The following is a 17004-nucleotide window of genomic DNA, read 5'->3' as shown; positions in this document are numbered from 1 at the left end:
GCATGGTGCTGTTAGGTAGCTTAGCCTAGGGAATTGGGAAGTCCATTTATGCATGCCCAGGAGAGCCAGCAAAGGAAAAAGCTAGATTTTCCCGCCGGTGGGCCTAGATGGGCGTTACACCTGGAGCAGCCCACCTGGGCCAGGTGACTGCAATTCAGCCAATGGGATCAACCTGGGGTCGTTCACCACGACTCCCCTGGGAACCCTTGAAAAGGCAGGGACAGGAAGGGAGAGGGGCTTATCTTGCTTGGTGGTCTGGTCCTCTTCTTGGGAGGAGAGAGATCATTGTGTGACCTGCGGTAGTCTCTGCCAGGCCGCGTGGTCAGAGGAATCCTATGGGTGCCGCGTAAAACCTGATGCTTCTTTTAATTCTTATTAAATTCACTTGGATCAAGAGCCCCGCTTCGGCAGGAAATCTTTCTCGCACGGAGCCAAGGACCGAGGCTGGAATCTAGTCCCAGAGAGAGAGACCTAACAGTGCTTCAGTTGTCACATTCCCTTCTCCTCTTCTTAGTAAAATTGTCTAATAGCTCCCTCGTATAAGGACATCTGTGATTACACTCAGGTCTCCCCTGCGTCATCCAGGATCATCTTCTCACCACAAGACCCTTAACTCGATCACATCTGCAAAGTTCATTTTACCAAGCACGGTAGCAGTCACAGGTTTCAGGGCATGGATGGACACGTTGGGGCCCCTTATTCAGCCGACTCCAGAGATCCACACCTTTTCTCAGGTCTCAGGTTCATCTGACCTCTTCACTCCCTCCCTCAGGATCAGCTGTATATCTTTCTCTACCGACCACAAAATAGCTTCTCCGGCCACCGGAGTTACTTCCTCTTGTCGTTGCCTGTAAAGCCTAAGGCACACCAATGACCACATGGACAGTCTCATGGTGCCTCCATGTCTTGCCGGGTAGAGCTACACTTCACAGGATTTCCAGGATTGGAGACAGACCTGCAGTCTTTTCTTCTCAGGCACCTCTGGGGTCAAACAGCCAACTTTTGGGTTAGTGATTGAATGAGTCATCATTTGTACCTGCAAGGAAAGCCTTATTCTCGGCCCTGATAATATTCTACGACATCATGTGCAATAAAACCTTCTGCGACGATGGAAATGTTCGGGGTCTGCACTGTCCAATATAATAGCCATCAGTCACGGATGGCTATTGAGCACTTGAAATGTCACTCGTGAGACTGAGGAACTTAATACAACTTGAATGAAATCTAAGTGAATTTAAATAGCCACGTGTGGCCAGGAGCTAGCATATTGATCAGATCTGTACTAGGTAAATAAAAGCAGAAGCTAAGGCAGGCAGCTCCTTTGCTGCCGGCCCCTCCACACCTCTGCGGGTATCAAATCTGTCCCCTCCCTCAGGCAAAGCTGCCTTGGATTGACTTTTCTAGCGAAGCAAAACCAGTAACAGGTCCATGGATGAAGGCATTTCAAAAAGTTCATGAACAAATGGAATTCGGAGATAATGGCATTTTTCCATGAACTTTTGGAGGGAGATAAACTGGCCAGCTCTAAGTCTGTGGGTCAGATTTGAGGCTGGAGGCGTCTCCTAACTCAAGCAGTTGCAGGGCTAATGAAGCCAAGATCAGCACATGAGTCAGACAGCAGGCTGCTGGTTGCTGCGGCAAACAAATCCAAGGGTGGCAGGTCAAAAGGAAGGCTGTTGACTCCCGTCTAAAGAAGCAGAGGTCAGAGGATGGCACACCAGAGGCAGGATGGAGCTCCACCAACATTAGGGAGCGCTTTGCCAGGACCTCCGTATATGTTTGGAAGCAGGCCACAGCCCCGAGAAAGCACTATTTCCATTAACTGGCTGCTCATAGCAGATGTCGCCATGGAAGTGATTACCGTCTCTCAGATCTCATTGGGGGAGGGGTGGGTGACGCCATCCTAACTGCAAAACCACCAGGAGGCATGGCCCAGTCTAGTCCACACAAGCCTTAAACCCTCAATATCCTTCTTGAAATATTAAGGGAAGTCATGCATTTGGAGTATTTAGCTGAGTGCACAGAAATAACTAAGTAACTGCTCTTTCCTACTGTTTTTTGAAACTGTTGTCCCTCCTAATAATTTTTTTTTAAGTAAAACCCTTTGTCATTGAGTAAATTCTGGCTCACGAAGCCTCCCTGTGGATCAGAGAGGAACTGCACTCTGTGGGTTTCAAAGGTTGTCATTTCATGACAGTAGATTGCCAGGTTTTTCTTCTGTGGTGACTCTGGGTGGGTTTGAACAGCCAAACTTTGGGTTAGTAGCTAAGTGCAAATTGTTTGTTCCACCCAGGAGTCTATCCATATTAAAGTTGCTGTTATGTTGCATCAAGTCGTTCCCAACTCCTCATGACCCTGACGAGGCTATGAGTCAGCATGGCCTTGTTGACAATGGGTTTGGTTGGTTTAGGCGACTCGACAGGAGCGGATTGCCTGGTCTTCTCCTGTAGAGTGGCTAATGAGTTGGAACCATAGACCCTTCGCCTGAGAAGTTAGCATTGCGCTGGCCCCTATCCGGCAATTCCCTTCGCCCCCAAATACAGAAGAAAACCACAAAGAAACTGTCTGCAATTATTACAAAATTTTATTTGTTTGGTCTTTATGCAAACACATGGAGTCCATCGACAGGACTGAGGTACCTGCAGTAGCAGAGAAAGGGTAGTGATGGACCGTCCCCATGGGGGACAGGTGGGAGTCAGTAACACAGACATAAATAATCACAAATGTCACCAATTAAAATAACACATCAAGATTAAATTAAGAGAACGAATAGGGCATGTTGAGAGGAATCCTGAGTGTGGAGAGGATGTGGCTCACGGAGCAATGCCCAGGCTTGCGTGTCCTTCTTTGGAGACGTGCTGCTCTCGGCGGGCTCAGTTCAGTTCCAGGTCATCCACGTACTCCTGGACCCAGGGGTCACTGGGGTTGGCACAGATTTGCTTGCCCCTTCTGGTTTGGAATCTGGGGACAAAGAAGTGGGTAAGTTAAAATCCCAAGGAACCTCTGAGGACATCTGGGGCTCTTCTCTGCCTGCAGCCTGTGTCTCCCCGATGTGAACACCATCCTTGGTGGCGCACATAAGGCAGCTCTAGTGGATGGAGGTCCTAGGGGTGACACTGAAGTAAGACTCCCCGTAACTTCTCCTCCTTGGACTCAATGATGGTTTAGGGTTGCTTAAACTGGATATCAGTGAGTCTTGCCATTAATATCTCCTACTGACCTGAGCAATGACTTTTCTACACATTTTCCAGCATGACTTTTAAAAATCAGTTCAAACCTCTGTGACCTTTTAAAAACACTTTTTCTAGTTTCCTGACCCGTGGTTAACTTCTCTTCAGGAAGCCCTTCTGCTCCCTTGACTCTTTCCCGCCCCCACGGGACTCAAAAAGCCCCCCCATGTGACCTATGTCAGCACTGCTCCCTGGACAACAGGGCTTCTGCTCAGAGGGCTCACTTCCCTGTTGCTTGGGCCTTTCCGATCCTCCTGCCTCTGCCCTCACCTCCCGGAGATACTTACACCACAGCTGGCTTAGAGCAGAGGCTGCTGGTCTCGTAGTAATCCATCACAAAGTTCCGAGGAAGTTGCCGCAGGGTATAGGAGAAGCAGCAGGCAGTCGGAGGGTCGGAGCCCACTGAGGAGAAAGGGGAGGGAGCCACGCATTTCACGTGAGCTGCTCATTTGTCAACGTTCCTCTGGCGCCACCAGAACCCTAAACACGGTTGGTCTCCTACATGATCTCACGTACCCTGAGTGGGAGTCTTACTGACTAGAGGTTCCCATGGAAGACATCTGAAAGATTGGATTTAGATTGAATCTCAGTGCTAATGTCCAGCTCCCTTTGTTTCACAAATGGGGAGATCTAGATTTGATCAAGTAGCCGATTATTCTGCCTGGCTTTCTTAGTCTCAACGTTTTTTTCTCGAATAAAACAATATGTCCACACCCAGCCACTTGAATGTGACTCAATGTCTACCAGTTAATTTACAGTTAACAGAAGTCTATCTCGAATCCTTCAGTTCCCTTTTGCTCCATCTTCAAGTCCCACTGTTGGATGAAGACCAACCCCGACTAGAGTCGTGGGCTTGGCATAAATCCTGACTCTAGAAATCCTAGGTGGAAGGGAGGACTTACTTGGTGCGCTGAGGACGGGAGAGCAGAAGTCAGCCACCAGCACAAGCAGAGAGAGGACAGCCACGCAGAGCTTCATGGTCTTGGCTGAAGACAGGCTTTCCAGACGCTGAGACTGCAGAATCCAGAAACTTCAGAACTCCGACTGTCCTGTGCTGATACTGAGTTGGGAGCTCCTCTTTATAGGGCCTTGGGGCCTTGGACAGAGGTGGGAGCGCAGGAGGGTGAGTGGAATTTCCAGGGTAGAGATGATGTCATGGTGTCGATAAGGAAACTGAAGCTAGCTGAGAGTGAGGAGTTTCAAACAGCTTCTCTCCCCCCAGAGCTCTGACATCACAGAGGAAAGAGGAGGGAGGTGGAGTGGGGGGAAATTCGCGGTACCCTAGAGGGAAGTGGTGCACCAAAGGCAGTGACCGAGACTGGGGAGAACACGCCCCAGAGGAAGGATGAAATGTTCACACCTTCTAGAGGGGCCTGGTAGAGTCATGCAGCTACCCAATGAGTTTGACTCTTGACTTGCTACCTAGACTCTGGCCGTGGAGTTGCAGCGTCTCTTCACGAAGGTCCCAACAACAATGTTGTCTTTATACTTGTGAAATGATAAACCAAGAATTCAAAGGACGTGTGCTCAGAAGTTCAGCCATATCAATTGTTTCAAGATCAACACCATTTCTGAGTAACTGTAGACGGAGAATGATAACAGTCGCCTCTTGAACACACAACCAAAAAATGCTCACCTCCTCTTGAGAACCTTCTCAGATGTTTTTCCCAACAGAATTGTGTCCCCTCTGTTCTCCTAGAGCCTGAAGCCACTTTCATCACCGCACCCATCACACATATCTTTTATGTGACTGTCTCCCCTGTGGTTTTGCCAATATGGTAGCCAAATCAACTACTGAAATGAGAGCAGACATTCATCGAAGAGCCAAAAACACAATTAGGTTCAGGATGGAGTCTGAGGGCGTTCACCTGTGATCACCACATGCCCCCTTTGCCAACCATCCATCACCACTCTTTGCCAATCAAACCATCCATTGCCACTCAAGGTGGAAATGGACCTTGATCTCCTGTCACCCCTTCTCTCTGACTATGGGAGGGAGGATTGGTGAGGAGGGCAGTGGCTATGACATATTACAAATTGTAGTTTTCTTATTTTGCATAAACATGGGATGGTCAATAAATTCTTATTTAATGACAATCCAGAGGATATAGGTGTAACATGGATGTAGGATGTGAACTCCGTTTAGTAAATGAAGTAAGCATGAATTAGATATTCTGACACTCTATCCATAATGTAAGAGGTGCCCTAGTAGCATAATGGTTTATGTGTTAGACTGCTAACAGCCAGGTCAGCAGTTCAAAATCACCAGCCAACTCTGAGAAAAAAAAGATGAGGCTTTCTATTCCCATAAGGAGTTAAAGTTTCAGAAATCCATAGGGGAAGTTCTACTCAGTTCTATGGGATCACTGTGCATCTGATTCGACTCAATAGGAGTGAGCTTTGTTTTGTTTCTAATCTAAAATGTGATCCCATCAGCCCAGAGGGGATGGCAACTTCTCAACCCAAATTGTGGTCATTTTATGATAAGGTTTCTACTCGAGCAGCATGGGACCAGGCAGTGTTTTGTTCGGTTGTGCATAGGGTCACTATGGGTGGGAACTGACTCCATCACACTTAACACAATAAGAGATGCTACTAAGACTCAATCTTCTTCAGCTCAGGGTGCAGGAATTGATGGTCAGAGCCAACTGTGGCTCCAGGGAGCTCCAGGTACATCCTCAGGGTCACCTCCCTGCTTTTAAAGAGGATGGGTCCCTATTTCCTCTCATTCCTATAATACAGGGACTCCTCACACTTCTGATTGCCACTGGACTTGTCACTCTAGTCGGGGGACTTTCATATTTGTCTCATCATCTTTTCTCCCCGACTCCCCAGGCTGCAGGCAGGACAGACGGCTAAAGCAGTAAAGGGTCTTGTGTTGCAGACATTCTGTTACTTTGTTGTTCTCTCTAGCATAGCCTTGCCTGTGGCCTTATCTGATGCTACTCTGTGTTCACATCGCACAGATGAGGAGAGCACAACCTACAGAGATAGAACAGCCTGACCCAGGTGGTGTAAGATCGGTATCCAGACTCAAGGTCTCCCAATTCCTAGTCCAGAGAGGATCAGTCTCCCTCTACTGGTGTGGCCCTCGGCAGTCACCCATGGAAGAAAGCTCTGAAGGTATGAGACCCTCTGGAGACTTCTAAGCTGCTGAGGGGCATACAACCAAAGCAGTCAATCTACACATCTTGGCCATTCCAAGAAAGACTTGCAATTCAGGAGTTCAAGAGAGAATTGGTTGTTGGGAACCAGAAGCACTAGCCTCTGGGAGATGGAATTCTCTGAACCAAAGCATTCTCTTGGGAGCAAATGTTGAGACTGGAAATGCAAGGTGAGCTGGGACGCATGGCCCCTGGTGTCAGGCTAATAAATTAAGAGGCGAATTCTATAGCTTTTCCACTATGGCAGCAAAATCAGTTGGTGAAATGAAAGTAGAAGTTGGCTGAAGAAAAAAAGAAAAAGCAGACGTAGGGTTCAGGATGGAGTCTGAGGGCATTCACCTGTGACAACAACATCGCCCTCTCTCCGCCAGGCAGCCCTGCTCTTGTTAAGGTGGGCGCTTAGTGCGGTCCCTGTATCTGCCTTCTCTTTAGCTGGGGGTGCAGGGGGGGGGGAGTGATGTCAGGGGAACAAAACCACAACCTCACAGTATTGGGCAAGTTCCTTTTCCTTATGAAGCATATTCCTCCTTCCAAACAGTACTTTTAGACCTATCACTAGCCTCTTTCCATATAGGTCACAAGGAAAAGGGGGGAAAAACATCATTTTATCGAAGCTTTCTTGAGAACCTACTCTGTGACAGGTGCTCTAGATCAGTGCTTCTCAACCTTCCTCACGCCGCAACTATTTCAGACAGTTCCTCATGTGGTGGTGACCCCCCCCCCCCAGCCATCAAATTATCTTCGTTGCTAGTTCATCACTGTCATTTTGCTACTGTGATGAATCAGGCGACCCCTGAGAAAGGGTCATTCAACCCCCAAAAGGGTTGCGACCCACAGGGTGAGAACCGCTGCTCTAGAAGGTGGTGGTGGAGTGAGGTGTTGAAGGAGGCTTCCCAAACTATGTTGTTTTCCTTTTAGTCTAGAGAAGATGCACATATTCATTGTAGAAAATGTAACCCAAACCCACAGCCCTTGAGTCAGACTCATATCGAACCTATATAGGACTTGTGGGATTGAAAATATTTATGAGAGTAGAAAACCTTTACTTTCTCCGGTGGAGTGGCTGGTAAGTTTGAACCACTGGCCTTGGGGTTAGCAGCCCAATACTTAGCCCACCGCACCATCGGAGCTCCTTAGGAAATATAGAAAGGTATAAACCCAAAACGAAGATTTCCGTATCTTTCTGTATGAGACTGTCTACTCCTGTAAAGCATTACGGTCTTGGAAACCCACGGGGACAGTTCAACCTTGCCCTGTAGGGTCACTATGAATCAGAACTGACTTGATGGCAGTGAGTTTAAGGTTTTTAACATTGTTATTTAATATTTTTTCTTGAAAATGTTTCTCTCATCAAACACTCAAAAACATTTTTAAATAGTATCAATTAACACATGCATGGTAGGTCATCGCATGGATATACCAAAGATGTACTTAACAAACCTGCTATGGAGGTTAGTACATTCAGGTTGTTCTGAATTGCGTCCGTTTTAAGTCGGCCTGGGACGTGAAGGATGGTTAGCCTGGCACAGTGAGCATGCAGGGTTAGTCGGGCAAAGAACAGGGAGCTGGCCACTGCGGACCCCACAAGTAGTGCAGGAGGGCCAGGTCTTTGTTTCCAAGAAGCCTGACCAGAGGAAGAGACCCAGCCCACGGAGGTAAGCAGAGGACAGGCCACCTGGGAGAAGCTTCCATTTCATGCTGAAAGCTTGAGAGGTTAAAGCCGAGAGCGATAGCCTGGCTTGGAGCTCTAACAAAATGCCCTGCTGTGCTGTGTGAGGGCGAGATGGAAGACAGAGAAAACTCGAAGGGGAAACATTTGGTGGGCTGTTCCTGCAGTCGCCATGGTGAAAAGTGATCAGGGGCTGTGGGAATGAGTGCGGAGGCTAGAGACACTAAAAGGATATTTTCCAAATAGAATAGAGTCAATGAGCGTCTGAATGACTGTAGTAAAGGGCGGGGGAGGAGTCACCAGTGTGTGGAACCTTGGGAGGAAGAAATGCTGTTGGCTGAGCAGAGGAGACTAGATGAGGAGCGATGATGTGGGGAAATTACTGATCCAACACCGAGACATACGCACACGGACTGACAAGCACTCGCTGCGGCAACAAGACACGATCGCTCCAGGGAGCTCTCGTGCACTAGGAAAGTGACCCCAGCATGCTGTCTCCAATTACATGAACGAGGGGGACAAACCTGGTGCAGCCTGACTGTGCGGATCATACCTAAACAAAGGAGGTCGAATGGCAAGGCCCCTGTGGGTTTCTCAGACTGTAGCTCTTTCCGGGCAGGAGGTCTTTCTTTCTCCTGTGGAGTAGCTGGTCCTTAGCAGCCCAGCACGAACTCCACTAAGCCCCCAGGGGTAGGAAACCCTATGGAGCAGTTCTGCTTGGCCATATAGGGTCAGAATACGTCACCAGCAGCTTGGCAGCACACAACCAAGAAGATAGAATCTGATACATAGATGCATTCAATAATCTTTAATAACTAGAATGTGATTTTTAAAATTAGGGACTATGTCGAGTTACAATCACCATGTGCTAGGTGGTGGGAGTTTTTATTTTAACTTTTTATAGTGAATTACGGTAGGTAAAGATTTACAGAGCCGATCCGTGCACACACACTGTGTTTCACCTTGGTGATGGCGACCCTCGCCGTGGAACCTCAGGTAGCCCACTTGCCCCCGTGTGTCGGGTTTCTATTTCGCTTTATTTCCTCTCCCTTATGAAGTTTGACCCTGGGCACATACTGCCCTTTGGATCTCCCATAGTTGGCTCTGCTAAGGTGTTTGGACCTCCTACTGCTTTTGTTCCCCTGATATCCCTCAGTCTAGCTGAGAATTGAGCCCTGGCGACAAGTTCTTTCCAGACTGGAAGGATGAGCAAGGGTCATTGTCTCAAAGGTTCCACCGGATTCTATCAGACTCATAAGTCTAGTCCTTTGGATGATTTTGACTAGTTAGTACCACCTTCTCCTTCCTCTCTAGCCAAGCCTTCTCACGTGATCCCTTTCAGGGCAGCTGGTGGCCGGAACTGGGCACCATCCACTTCTTTTGGTCTCAGGGCGGAGATGGATGGCCACATGGCTCTTGGCTCATTGGACTGATTGGTCCCATACGTCCTTCAATTTTCATCAGCCTTCTTTTCTCCAGATAGAGATCAATTATTGCCCTTCAGATGGCTGCCCAGGAACTCATAAGACCGCAGTCACTCCTCACCAAACTGGGATGTAGACTTTGTCTTTGTGCACTGCGCTGTGTTAAATGAACTTTGCCCCCTTGGGAGGTTATATGTCAACAGAATATGGCTGGATTTTTATTAGAAAAATTACATCAACAAATAGGTACAACACCATGCGGCAAATGCTGCAATCTTGGATTCATTCTTTTTAAAGTCGTTGATTCAGCATTTTTCATTTCCTCCTTCTCACCCTCCCTCCAGATTCGTGTAAACTAGCTTTCCGAAACTGAATCACAGCAAGAAGGGGGCTCCCCCAAAAGAGAGGGAATGCCAGTCTTGTCTCAATCAAGAGCTGGGGCAGAGAGGGTGGGGTGAGGAGGCGCGTTGTCTATGATCTAGACTTTCCATTAAAACATGTGACAGAGACCCCCCCTGTCTTTGAAACTGGCAGTGAGGAGGGAAGAAACGTGGGTGCTGAAGACCAGTGACACGTGCCTTTGTCCCTCAACTTCTCTTTGCTTTGCCTGCCTTACCACCAGCCTCCGTGGTCTCAGCGAAGGGGGAGAAGCAGAGTCCTCATGGGTTTCTCTACAGAGAGGAAGCACAACATTTCTCGAATAAAAACGTCTTGCTTTTCTCTAATTCCCCTCACGGTTCTCCACTGCCTGACATGTCAACGCCAATCCCTGTCGGGGGAATTTAGGATCCTTTCTGGTTTGCTTCCAGTTTAACTTCAGCATCCACATTGCCCCTGACTACTCCCTCGACAGCTACAGCAAACGCGTCTCTCCCTCTGAGCCTGCACTGGACTCAGTAAGACCTCCTTAACATTTTGAGAAGCAAATGTGTAAGTGTGATGACTAAGGTGAACATGGTCCAAGTCATTGTGGTTTCTCCGTCTCATATGCATACAAAAGCTGGACAAAGAAGAAGGGAAGAAACCGATGCTTATACTGTGGTGTTGGCCGAAACTATGGACTACACAGTGGACTGCCAACAGAATGAACACACTTACATTCAATGGACATACCACCAGGAAGGACCAGCTCCTACAAAAGGGCACCACGACCCGTAAAGGAGGAGGTCAGGTCAAGCGAGGGAGAACCTCAATGAGATGGTCAGACACAAGAGTGACAGGAATGAGATCAAGCATACCAACGATGACAGAGATAGCGCAGGACTGTGCAATGCTTTGTTCCCTAATAGATAACGGAGCCACGAGTTGAGCTTCCTGGCCAGCAACTAGACATATTCTAGTAGGGAACCTGTCCCTGCTAGACTGGAGACATCGAGAGGGCAACGGTCATGTAAACACACACACACACACACTCACACACACAGCTCTACATCATTTTAAGTGAGATATATGGTAGTAAAAAAATAATAAAGGATGTGTACGAGATTCAAATAAGGAAGAAGAGCCTTTTATATCTCTGAATTTAGGAATTGAAACGGGGCGGAGGAAACCTGCTCCAAGTTTGGCATTATTTATGTAAAAGCTACTTACCAGATCCGTAAAATTATTCAGAGGAATCGGATATCAAGATTTCATTTCAGCAAAGACTACTGGACAGAAACTTTATTATCATGCATTTCTTTCCAATTAAAGGTGAGTCGCTGACAGCAAAACCCGCTTTTCAACTGGTGGTGCTGTCAATAGTTTGAGATACAGTTGTTCATCAGTGTGAGGGTTGGTGGGAAGGCCACATGGCCAGGCCACCACACTGTCCCTGAACAAAGTGTGAACAATTCAGGACAAGAGAAAAGCATGGAAAGGAATCACTCCTAGATCCACCAAATGAACGTAATCATGATAATTGTGTTAAATCATTTGTTTCTGATTATCTTTACTTAGTCTATGGCTTGTGCTTTCATAAAAACTGTATTATACAATATGTGTGTGTGTGTGTGTGAGGGTACTTGGAAAAGTTCATAGAAAAATTCCATTCTAAAGTCAAAGGAAATAGAGGAAAGAGTTAGGAGGCAAAGGGCATTTATAGAGGTCTAAATAAAGGCATGTACAATATGTAAATATATTTATATATTAGGATGGGGAAATAGATCCATGGGCATATATTTATAGGTTTAGTATTAAGGTAGCAGAAGGACATTTGGCCTTCACTCAAGTACTCCCTCAATGCAAGAATACTTTGTTCTATTAAATTGGCATTCTACGATGCTCACTTTCCCAACACAATCGCTGAAGACAAAGTGGGTGAATAAGCAAATGTGGTGAAGAAAGCCAATGGTGGCCGGCTATCAAAAGATATAGCATCTGGGGTCTTAAAGGCTTGAAGGTAAACAAGCAGCCATCTAGTTTAGAAGCAACAAAGCCCACATGGAAGAAGCACACCAGCCTGTGGGATCACGAGGTGTCAAAGGGATCAGGTATCAGGCATCAAAGAACAAAAAAATCATATACTTGTGAATGAGGGGGAGTGCAGAATGGAGACCCAAAGCCCATTTGTAGATCACTGGACATCTCCTTACAGAAGGGTCTGGGGGAAGAGACGAGCCAGTCAGGGTGCGATGTAGCAACAATGAAACATACAACTTTCTTCTAGTTCCTAAATGTTTCCTCCCCTCCCTCCCACTATCATGATCCCATTTCTACCTTACAAATCTGGCAAGACCAGAGGGTGTACACTGGTACAGACAGGAACTGGAAACACAGAGAATCCACAGCGGAGGATCCCTTCAGGATCAGTGGTGTGAGTGCCAATATTGGGAGGGTGAAGGGAGAGTGGGTTGAAAAGGAGGAATCAATTACAAGGATCTACATATAACCTCCTCCCTGGGGGACGGACAACAGAAAGGTGGGTGAAGGGAGACGTTGGACAGGGCGAGATATGACAAAATAATAATTTATAAGTTATCAAGGGTTCATGAGAGAGCGGGGAGTGGGGAGTGAGGGGGGAAAATGAGGAGCTGATGCCAGGGGCTTAGGTGGAGAGCAAATGTTTTGAGAATGATGAGGGCAATGAATGTATAAGTGTGCTTTACACAACTGATGTATGTATGGATTGTGATAGAGTTGTATGAGCCCCTAATAAAACGATTTAAAAAAAGAAATTTCATTCTATTTTTCAGCAAACTTTTGGAAGTCCCCTCATCTGTATATAATCCACTGCCATCAAGTACATTCCAATTCACAGCAATCCTATAGGACAGAGTTGCACTGGTCCTTAAAGGTTTCCAGGACTCTAAATCTTTATGGAAGTAGACAAACTCACCTTTCCCCCAGTGGAGCAGGCTGATGGATTTAAACTGCTGACTTGGTGTTTAGCAGCCTCACAAATAACCCAGTGCATCACCAGTGTGTGTGTGTGTGTGTGTGTGTGTGTGTGTGTATGTGTGTGTGTGTGTGTGTGTAGAATAGTCAATAGTCCCTGGATGACGCTTAGCTTCTAACCAAAAGGTTGAAAATTTGAATCCCCCAGAGGCGCCTTGGAAGGAAGGCCAAGCAATCTACTGTGAAAAATCAATCCTGGACCACAGGTCCCCTCTGGCCCAACTCATTGGCAACTTGAGCATATGTATGTGCATGTACACATATGCATTTGTAGAATCCTCCCTCTTGTGTAATTTGTTCAATTTTCCATCTTTACAAAAATAATTGATGGTAGGAGTATACTTATGCCATTTTACTTTATGAATGTTAAGGACTTAAATAGAAACAATCCAGTAGGTATACGATAATCGGCCTTAAGATTCCTTGATGGAGGACAATGGAAGTTTCCATGTTTTAGAGTAGTAAGTGAGGCTGGGTCAAATGTCTTGGTGTTGGCAACCTACCATCAAATGTGGGCTTGTTTCCTTAGAACTTTTTCCTAGAAATTTTCTTCTAGGTTAGTGGGTATACATATTTTTAGCCTCTTGACATATACAAACACCCACATCTAATAACATCTTTGTGACCCTCAGCTAAGGCTCCACCCAGGGCCTCTAGTTACCCAGTGACTGATGAAGGGGGGAAAGACTGACTCATGACTTCACACTTCCTCGTCCTCTGCCTGGGGATTCCTTCCCGTGCCTTCCATCTAGGGAGGCTTCTTATGCCAGGCCTCACTGCCCCGTTCACGTGGCTAGTGCTTTTGGGAAAGCACAGACATTTCTGCGTGGCGACAGGAAAGGGACTAAAGAGTCCCTCTACAGATCCATGCCTATGAGAAAGGCCCTGCGGAGAATACTCCTAGGCTAACACACACCTCTCTCAAGAGGGATAGCATTTCCCCACAAGAAGTCAGAACCAGTCATGAGCGGAAGGCTGAGGCGCATAGCTCACACATGCTATTCTTGGATATCCTGAGCCCCTGTGGTCAACGGGCGCCCTGCCTTGCGCTACACTCAGAGTGACAACACCACGATGCTTAAAAATTTCCTCTTTCGCCCCCGATTTCCATTTCCCCATTAGCCAGGACTGCCTATAAAGAGGAGAAGAGATGACTCCCGTCTCCAGAGGAGCAAGGGGCAGTGAGCATCCAGTCCCAACAGCGCTGTACTGACACGCCAATCACACGCCTCTATCTGCTCAGCACCATGAAGGTCCCTGTGGTTGCCCTTGCCAGCCTCCTTTGCCTGGCGACCCTCTGTGCCCAGGTCTTCTCAGCACCAGGTGAGTCTCTGGGTGTGATTGTCCCTTCTCCTTGGCCATGATTGGACCCCGTTGATCTGCCTGAGAGTCCCAAGAGAAAAGAGAGAACTCTGGACAGGGTTATAAAACACCTCAGCCCGTCTGCTCAGGATTCCATGTTCATCGTCATCATTGGGCCTCAGCTACCATGAGCATCATGGCGGGGTAGGGAAATGACCATCTCGTTTTGCAGAAAGCAAAATGGCGGCCTAAATGAATGCGTTCCTGGGGGGTTACTACCTTGTGTTGTCATCCGTCCACGAAGTCACCATCGATTACCTCGAGCCTGCCCCTGAGACGCTTATGAGAGATGCCCAAGGTTTCTCTTTGCCTGGGGTATGATCTCTCCACCCTGATGCGATGCCCTTGGAGGGAGACGAGCTAAGAGAATAGTCTATTTGGATACTGGATCCCATAAAAAAGTCAAAATAAAGTCAGTACGTTTTGTTTTGTTTTTTAAGAGTCAAGATGGCAATTCAAAGAGAAAGTAGAATACGACAGAAACAAAGAAAGAGGCAGAAAAATGTGTCAGGCCAAAAGGCCCAAATGCCTTCCCCTGGCCTTGACCTCCAACCTTGACCCTTGAGTGAAATTGTCTTCCTCGGAGCGTCCTCTGAGGGGGTCCAGAGAGCTGCCTTGCCTTTTCTTCTGAATCGTGACTCTGATTCCTTCCGTCCCTTCCTCCACAGCTGGTGCCGACACCCCGAGTGCCTGCTGCTTCGCCTATGCTAGTCGGAAGATTCAGCGCAAATTTGTGGTCGACTATTACGAGACCAACAGTCTGTGCTCCGAGCCGGGCATCATGTAAGTACCAGTCTTCCTGCCCACTTCTGGGGGAACAAGGGAGGCACTGGGCGGGGAGCCTCCCCAAGGGCACACACAGGCCAGTGCAGCCCTCTGACAAGGCCCCATCCTCTGGGGACCTAGTAAAGACGCTCCACACAGAAGCCTCTGTTGTGAGCTCTGGCCTGGTAGGGGCTTCCAGAGTGGGCCGGGCTTTCCCATCGAGACAGGAAAATGGAAAGAAAGTGGTGAGAGCCTCTCAAGGGGACCCCCATGAGTCAGGAAGTGAAGCTTCGAGACTGAACTGGGCAGCTGGTCCCTGGGAAAGAGAGCAGGCCCTGAGCTTCACAAGGAAGGACTAGGGAGCCACAGTGCACCCAAGATTCTCCTGCGGGTCCCTCCGTGTTGAACCTCTGTCTCCCCTTCACAGCTTCATAACCAAAAAGAACCGGCAAGTCTGTGCCAACCCCAGCGAGGCCTGGGTCCAGGAGTATGTCACCAGCCTGGAGCTGAATGCCTGAGTGACTTACTTCAAAGCTGCAAAGAATCCAGTGACCTCCCAAAACCTCAGAAACATCCTGGAGCCTCCACAGCTACCTCTCCTAGGCCTGGTTGCCAAGCAACCAGTCTGTGATGCTTCTTCACGGCTAATTTATTTGTACTATTTAATTTTTTAATTTATTTTCACTGTTGTTGGCTTGGTTTGTTTTTGTTTTTCATTATTTCATTTTTTATTTATTTTCCCTGAGGAACTGTGTCTGTGACTTGTTAGCTCTGCGAGAATCCCAGGTGCCCTTTCCAGCACCTCCGCCCTCCCCTTTCATACTGTGATGACTAAGAGCGAGTGACTGCTGCAGGCAGGTGTGTGTCAAAGCCACCAGACTGACAGACAACCGCTGATGTGCCAAACAATAAAGATGCCCCCTTTTAAAAAGATGAAACCCAGCACTGAGTTTTGTTTTGTTCTTCTGGCGAAACAAGATCATGCGTTGAGGGGAACGGTGGGAAACGAATCGGAAGATGGGGAATGCAGGGGACAGTTGGGAGAAGAGAGAAGGGGGCTACCACAGATACGTCCGCTTTGCACGACATGCTCATTCCAGAACATTGAGAGAGATATCATTTTATAAAGCAAATGCTAACTGGCATGCTCTGGGAAAATTCACGACTGGCTGGCTATCAAGAACAGTCGTCCACATTGGATTTTTATGATAAATGGAGCTTTCTGAATAATACATTGCTGACATTTTTAATTTTTATCCTAGACAATGCTTTATAGGCATTGTCCCTTTAATCCTCACAATGCAATAACACACACAGCATTTTTTAAAAGGCTTAAAAAAATTTTTTAAACCAACTGCCAGTGAGTCGATTCTGATGCGTATCGACCAGATAAGGCAGCATAGAATCTGCGTCCCAGGCAAGTGCTTGGCTACGAAGATGTGAGAGGCGGGAGGATTTAACACAGAGGAACCCAGGAGTGAAATCTTGGTTGCGCTGGGTGCCTTCATCCTGATCTGGCTTGGGGAGTTCAGGGCCTGCCCACTGTCTCAGGCATCATCTCCCTCTTTTAGTCCAGCAGCTCGTCGTGCTGACTCTGGGGAGTCCCCTCAGGAGTCAGAGACATTCTCACAGAAACCGGCGGGCAGGTTTGGGCTGCGCGGAGCTGCTGCTGTGTTCAAACTGCTAGTCTTGTGAGTGGCAACCTGTGCTTCCCCAGGGTGCCTTCAGGTTAAAGGTGTTACCCACCTCCCTACCGTCCCAATGGCCAGGGTCGAACCACCCTTGAGAGTTTCTGAGATTGCCACTCTTCAGAGGAGTAGAAAGCCCCATCTTTCTCCCAAGGAGCAGAAGGTGGTCATTTCGAGCTGCTGACTGCAGTCAGGAGCCCAGCGTGTACTCATGATGCCACTAGGCTCTCCTAGAGGTATTACACCTGCTGCTCCCACACCCCACCCCATCTACTGCCATGAATCAATGACAACTCACAGCCACCATCAGGCGGAGTAGAACTTCCC

At 47.7% G+C, this 17004-nt stretch overlaps 2 protein-coding genes across 3 annotated transcripts; one reads left to right on the top strand and one right to left on the bottom strand.

Moving 5' to 3' along the window:
- Positions 1–2603: 2603 nt before the first annotated feature.
- On the bottom strand, positions 2604–4208 carry LOC142458221 (C-C motif chemokine 4). 2 transcript variants are annotated; one of them, XM_075559264.1, is made up of 3 exons: positions 4133–4208; positions 3518–3632; positions 2604–2961 (listed from the first exon to the last, which is right to left on the bottom strand). In XM_075559264.1, the coding sequence occupies exons 1-3, from the start codon at positions 4206–4208 to the stop codon at positions 2874–2876; spliced, it is 279 nt and encodes a 92-aa protein (XP_075415379.1). In that variant the 3' UTR covers positions 2604–2873. The 2 variants fall into 2 exon arrangements, with proteins under 2 accessions (XP_075415379.1, XP_075415380.1); XM_075559265.1 differs by having other exon boundaries at positions 2604–2946.
- Positions 4209–14109: 9901 nt separating this feature from the next.
- Positions 14110–15507, top strand: LOC142458220 (C-C motif chemokine 3-like). The gene is made up of 3 exons (XM_075559263.1): positions 14110–14185; positions 14893–15007; positions 15417–15507. The coding sequence occupies exons 1-3, from the start codon at positions 14110–14112 to the stop codon at positions 15505–15507; spliced, it is 282 nt and encodes a 93-aa protein (XP_075415378.1).
- The last annotated feature ends 1497 nt before the right edge of the window (positions 15508–17004 follow it).

Source organism: Tenrec ecaudatus, chromosome 10 (assembly GCF_050624435.1).
Source record: "Tenrec ecaudatus isolate mTenEca1 chromosome 10, mTenEca1.hap1, whole genome shotgun sequence".
Classification (NCBI taxonomy): Eukaryota; Metazoa; Chordata; class Mammalia; order Afrosoricida; family Tenrecidae; genus Tenrec; species Tenrec ecaudatus.
Note: the sequence above shows the minus strand (reverse complement) of the source record. Positions and strands in the feature narration are given on the sequence as shown.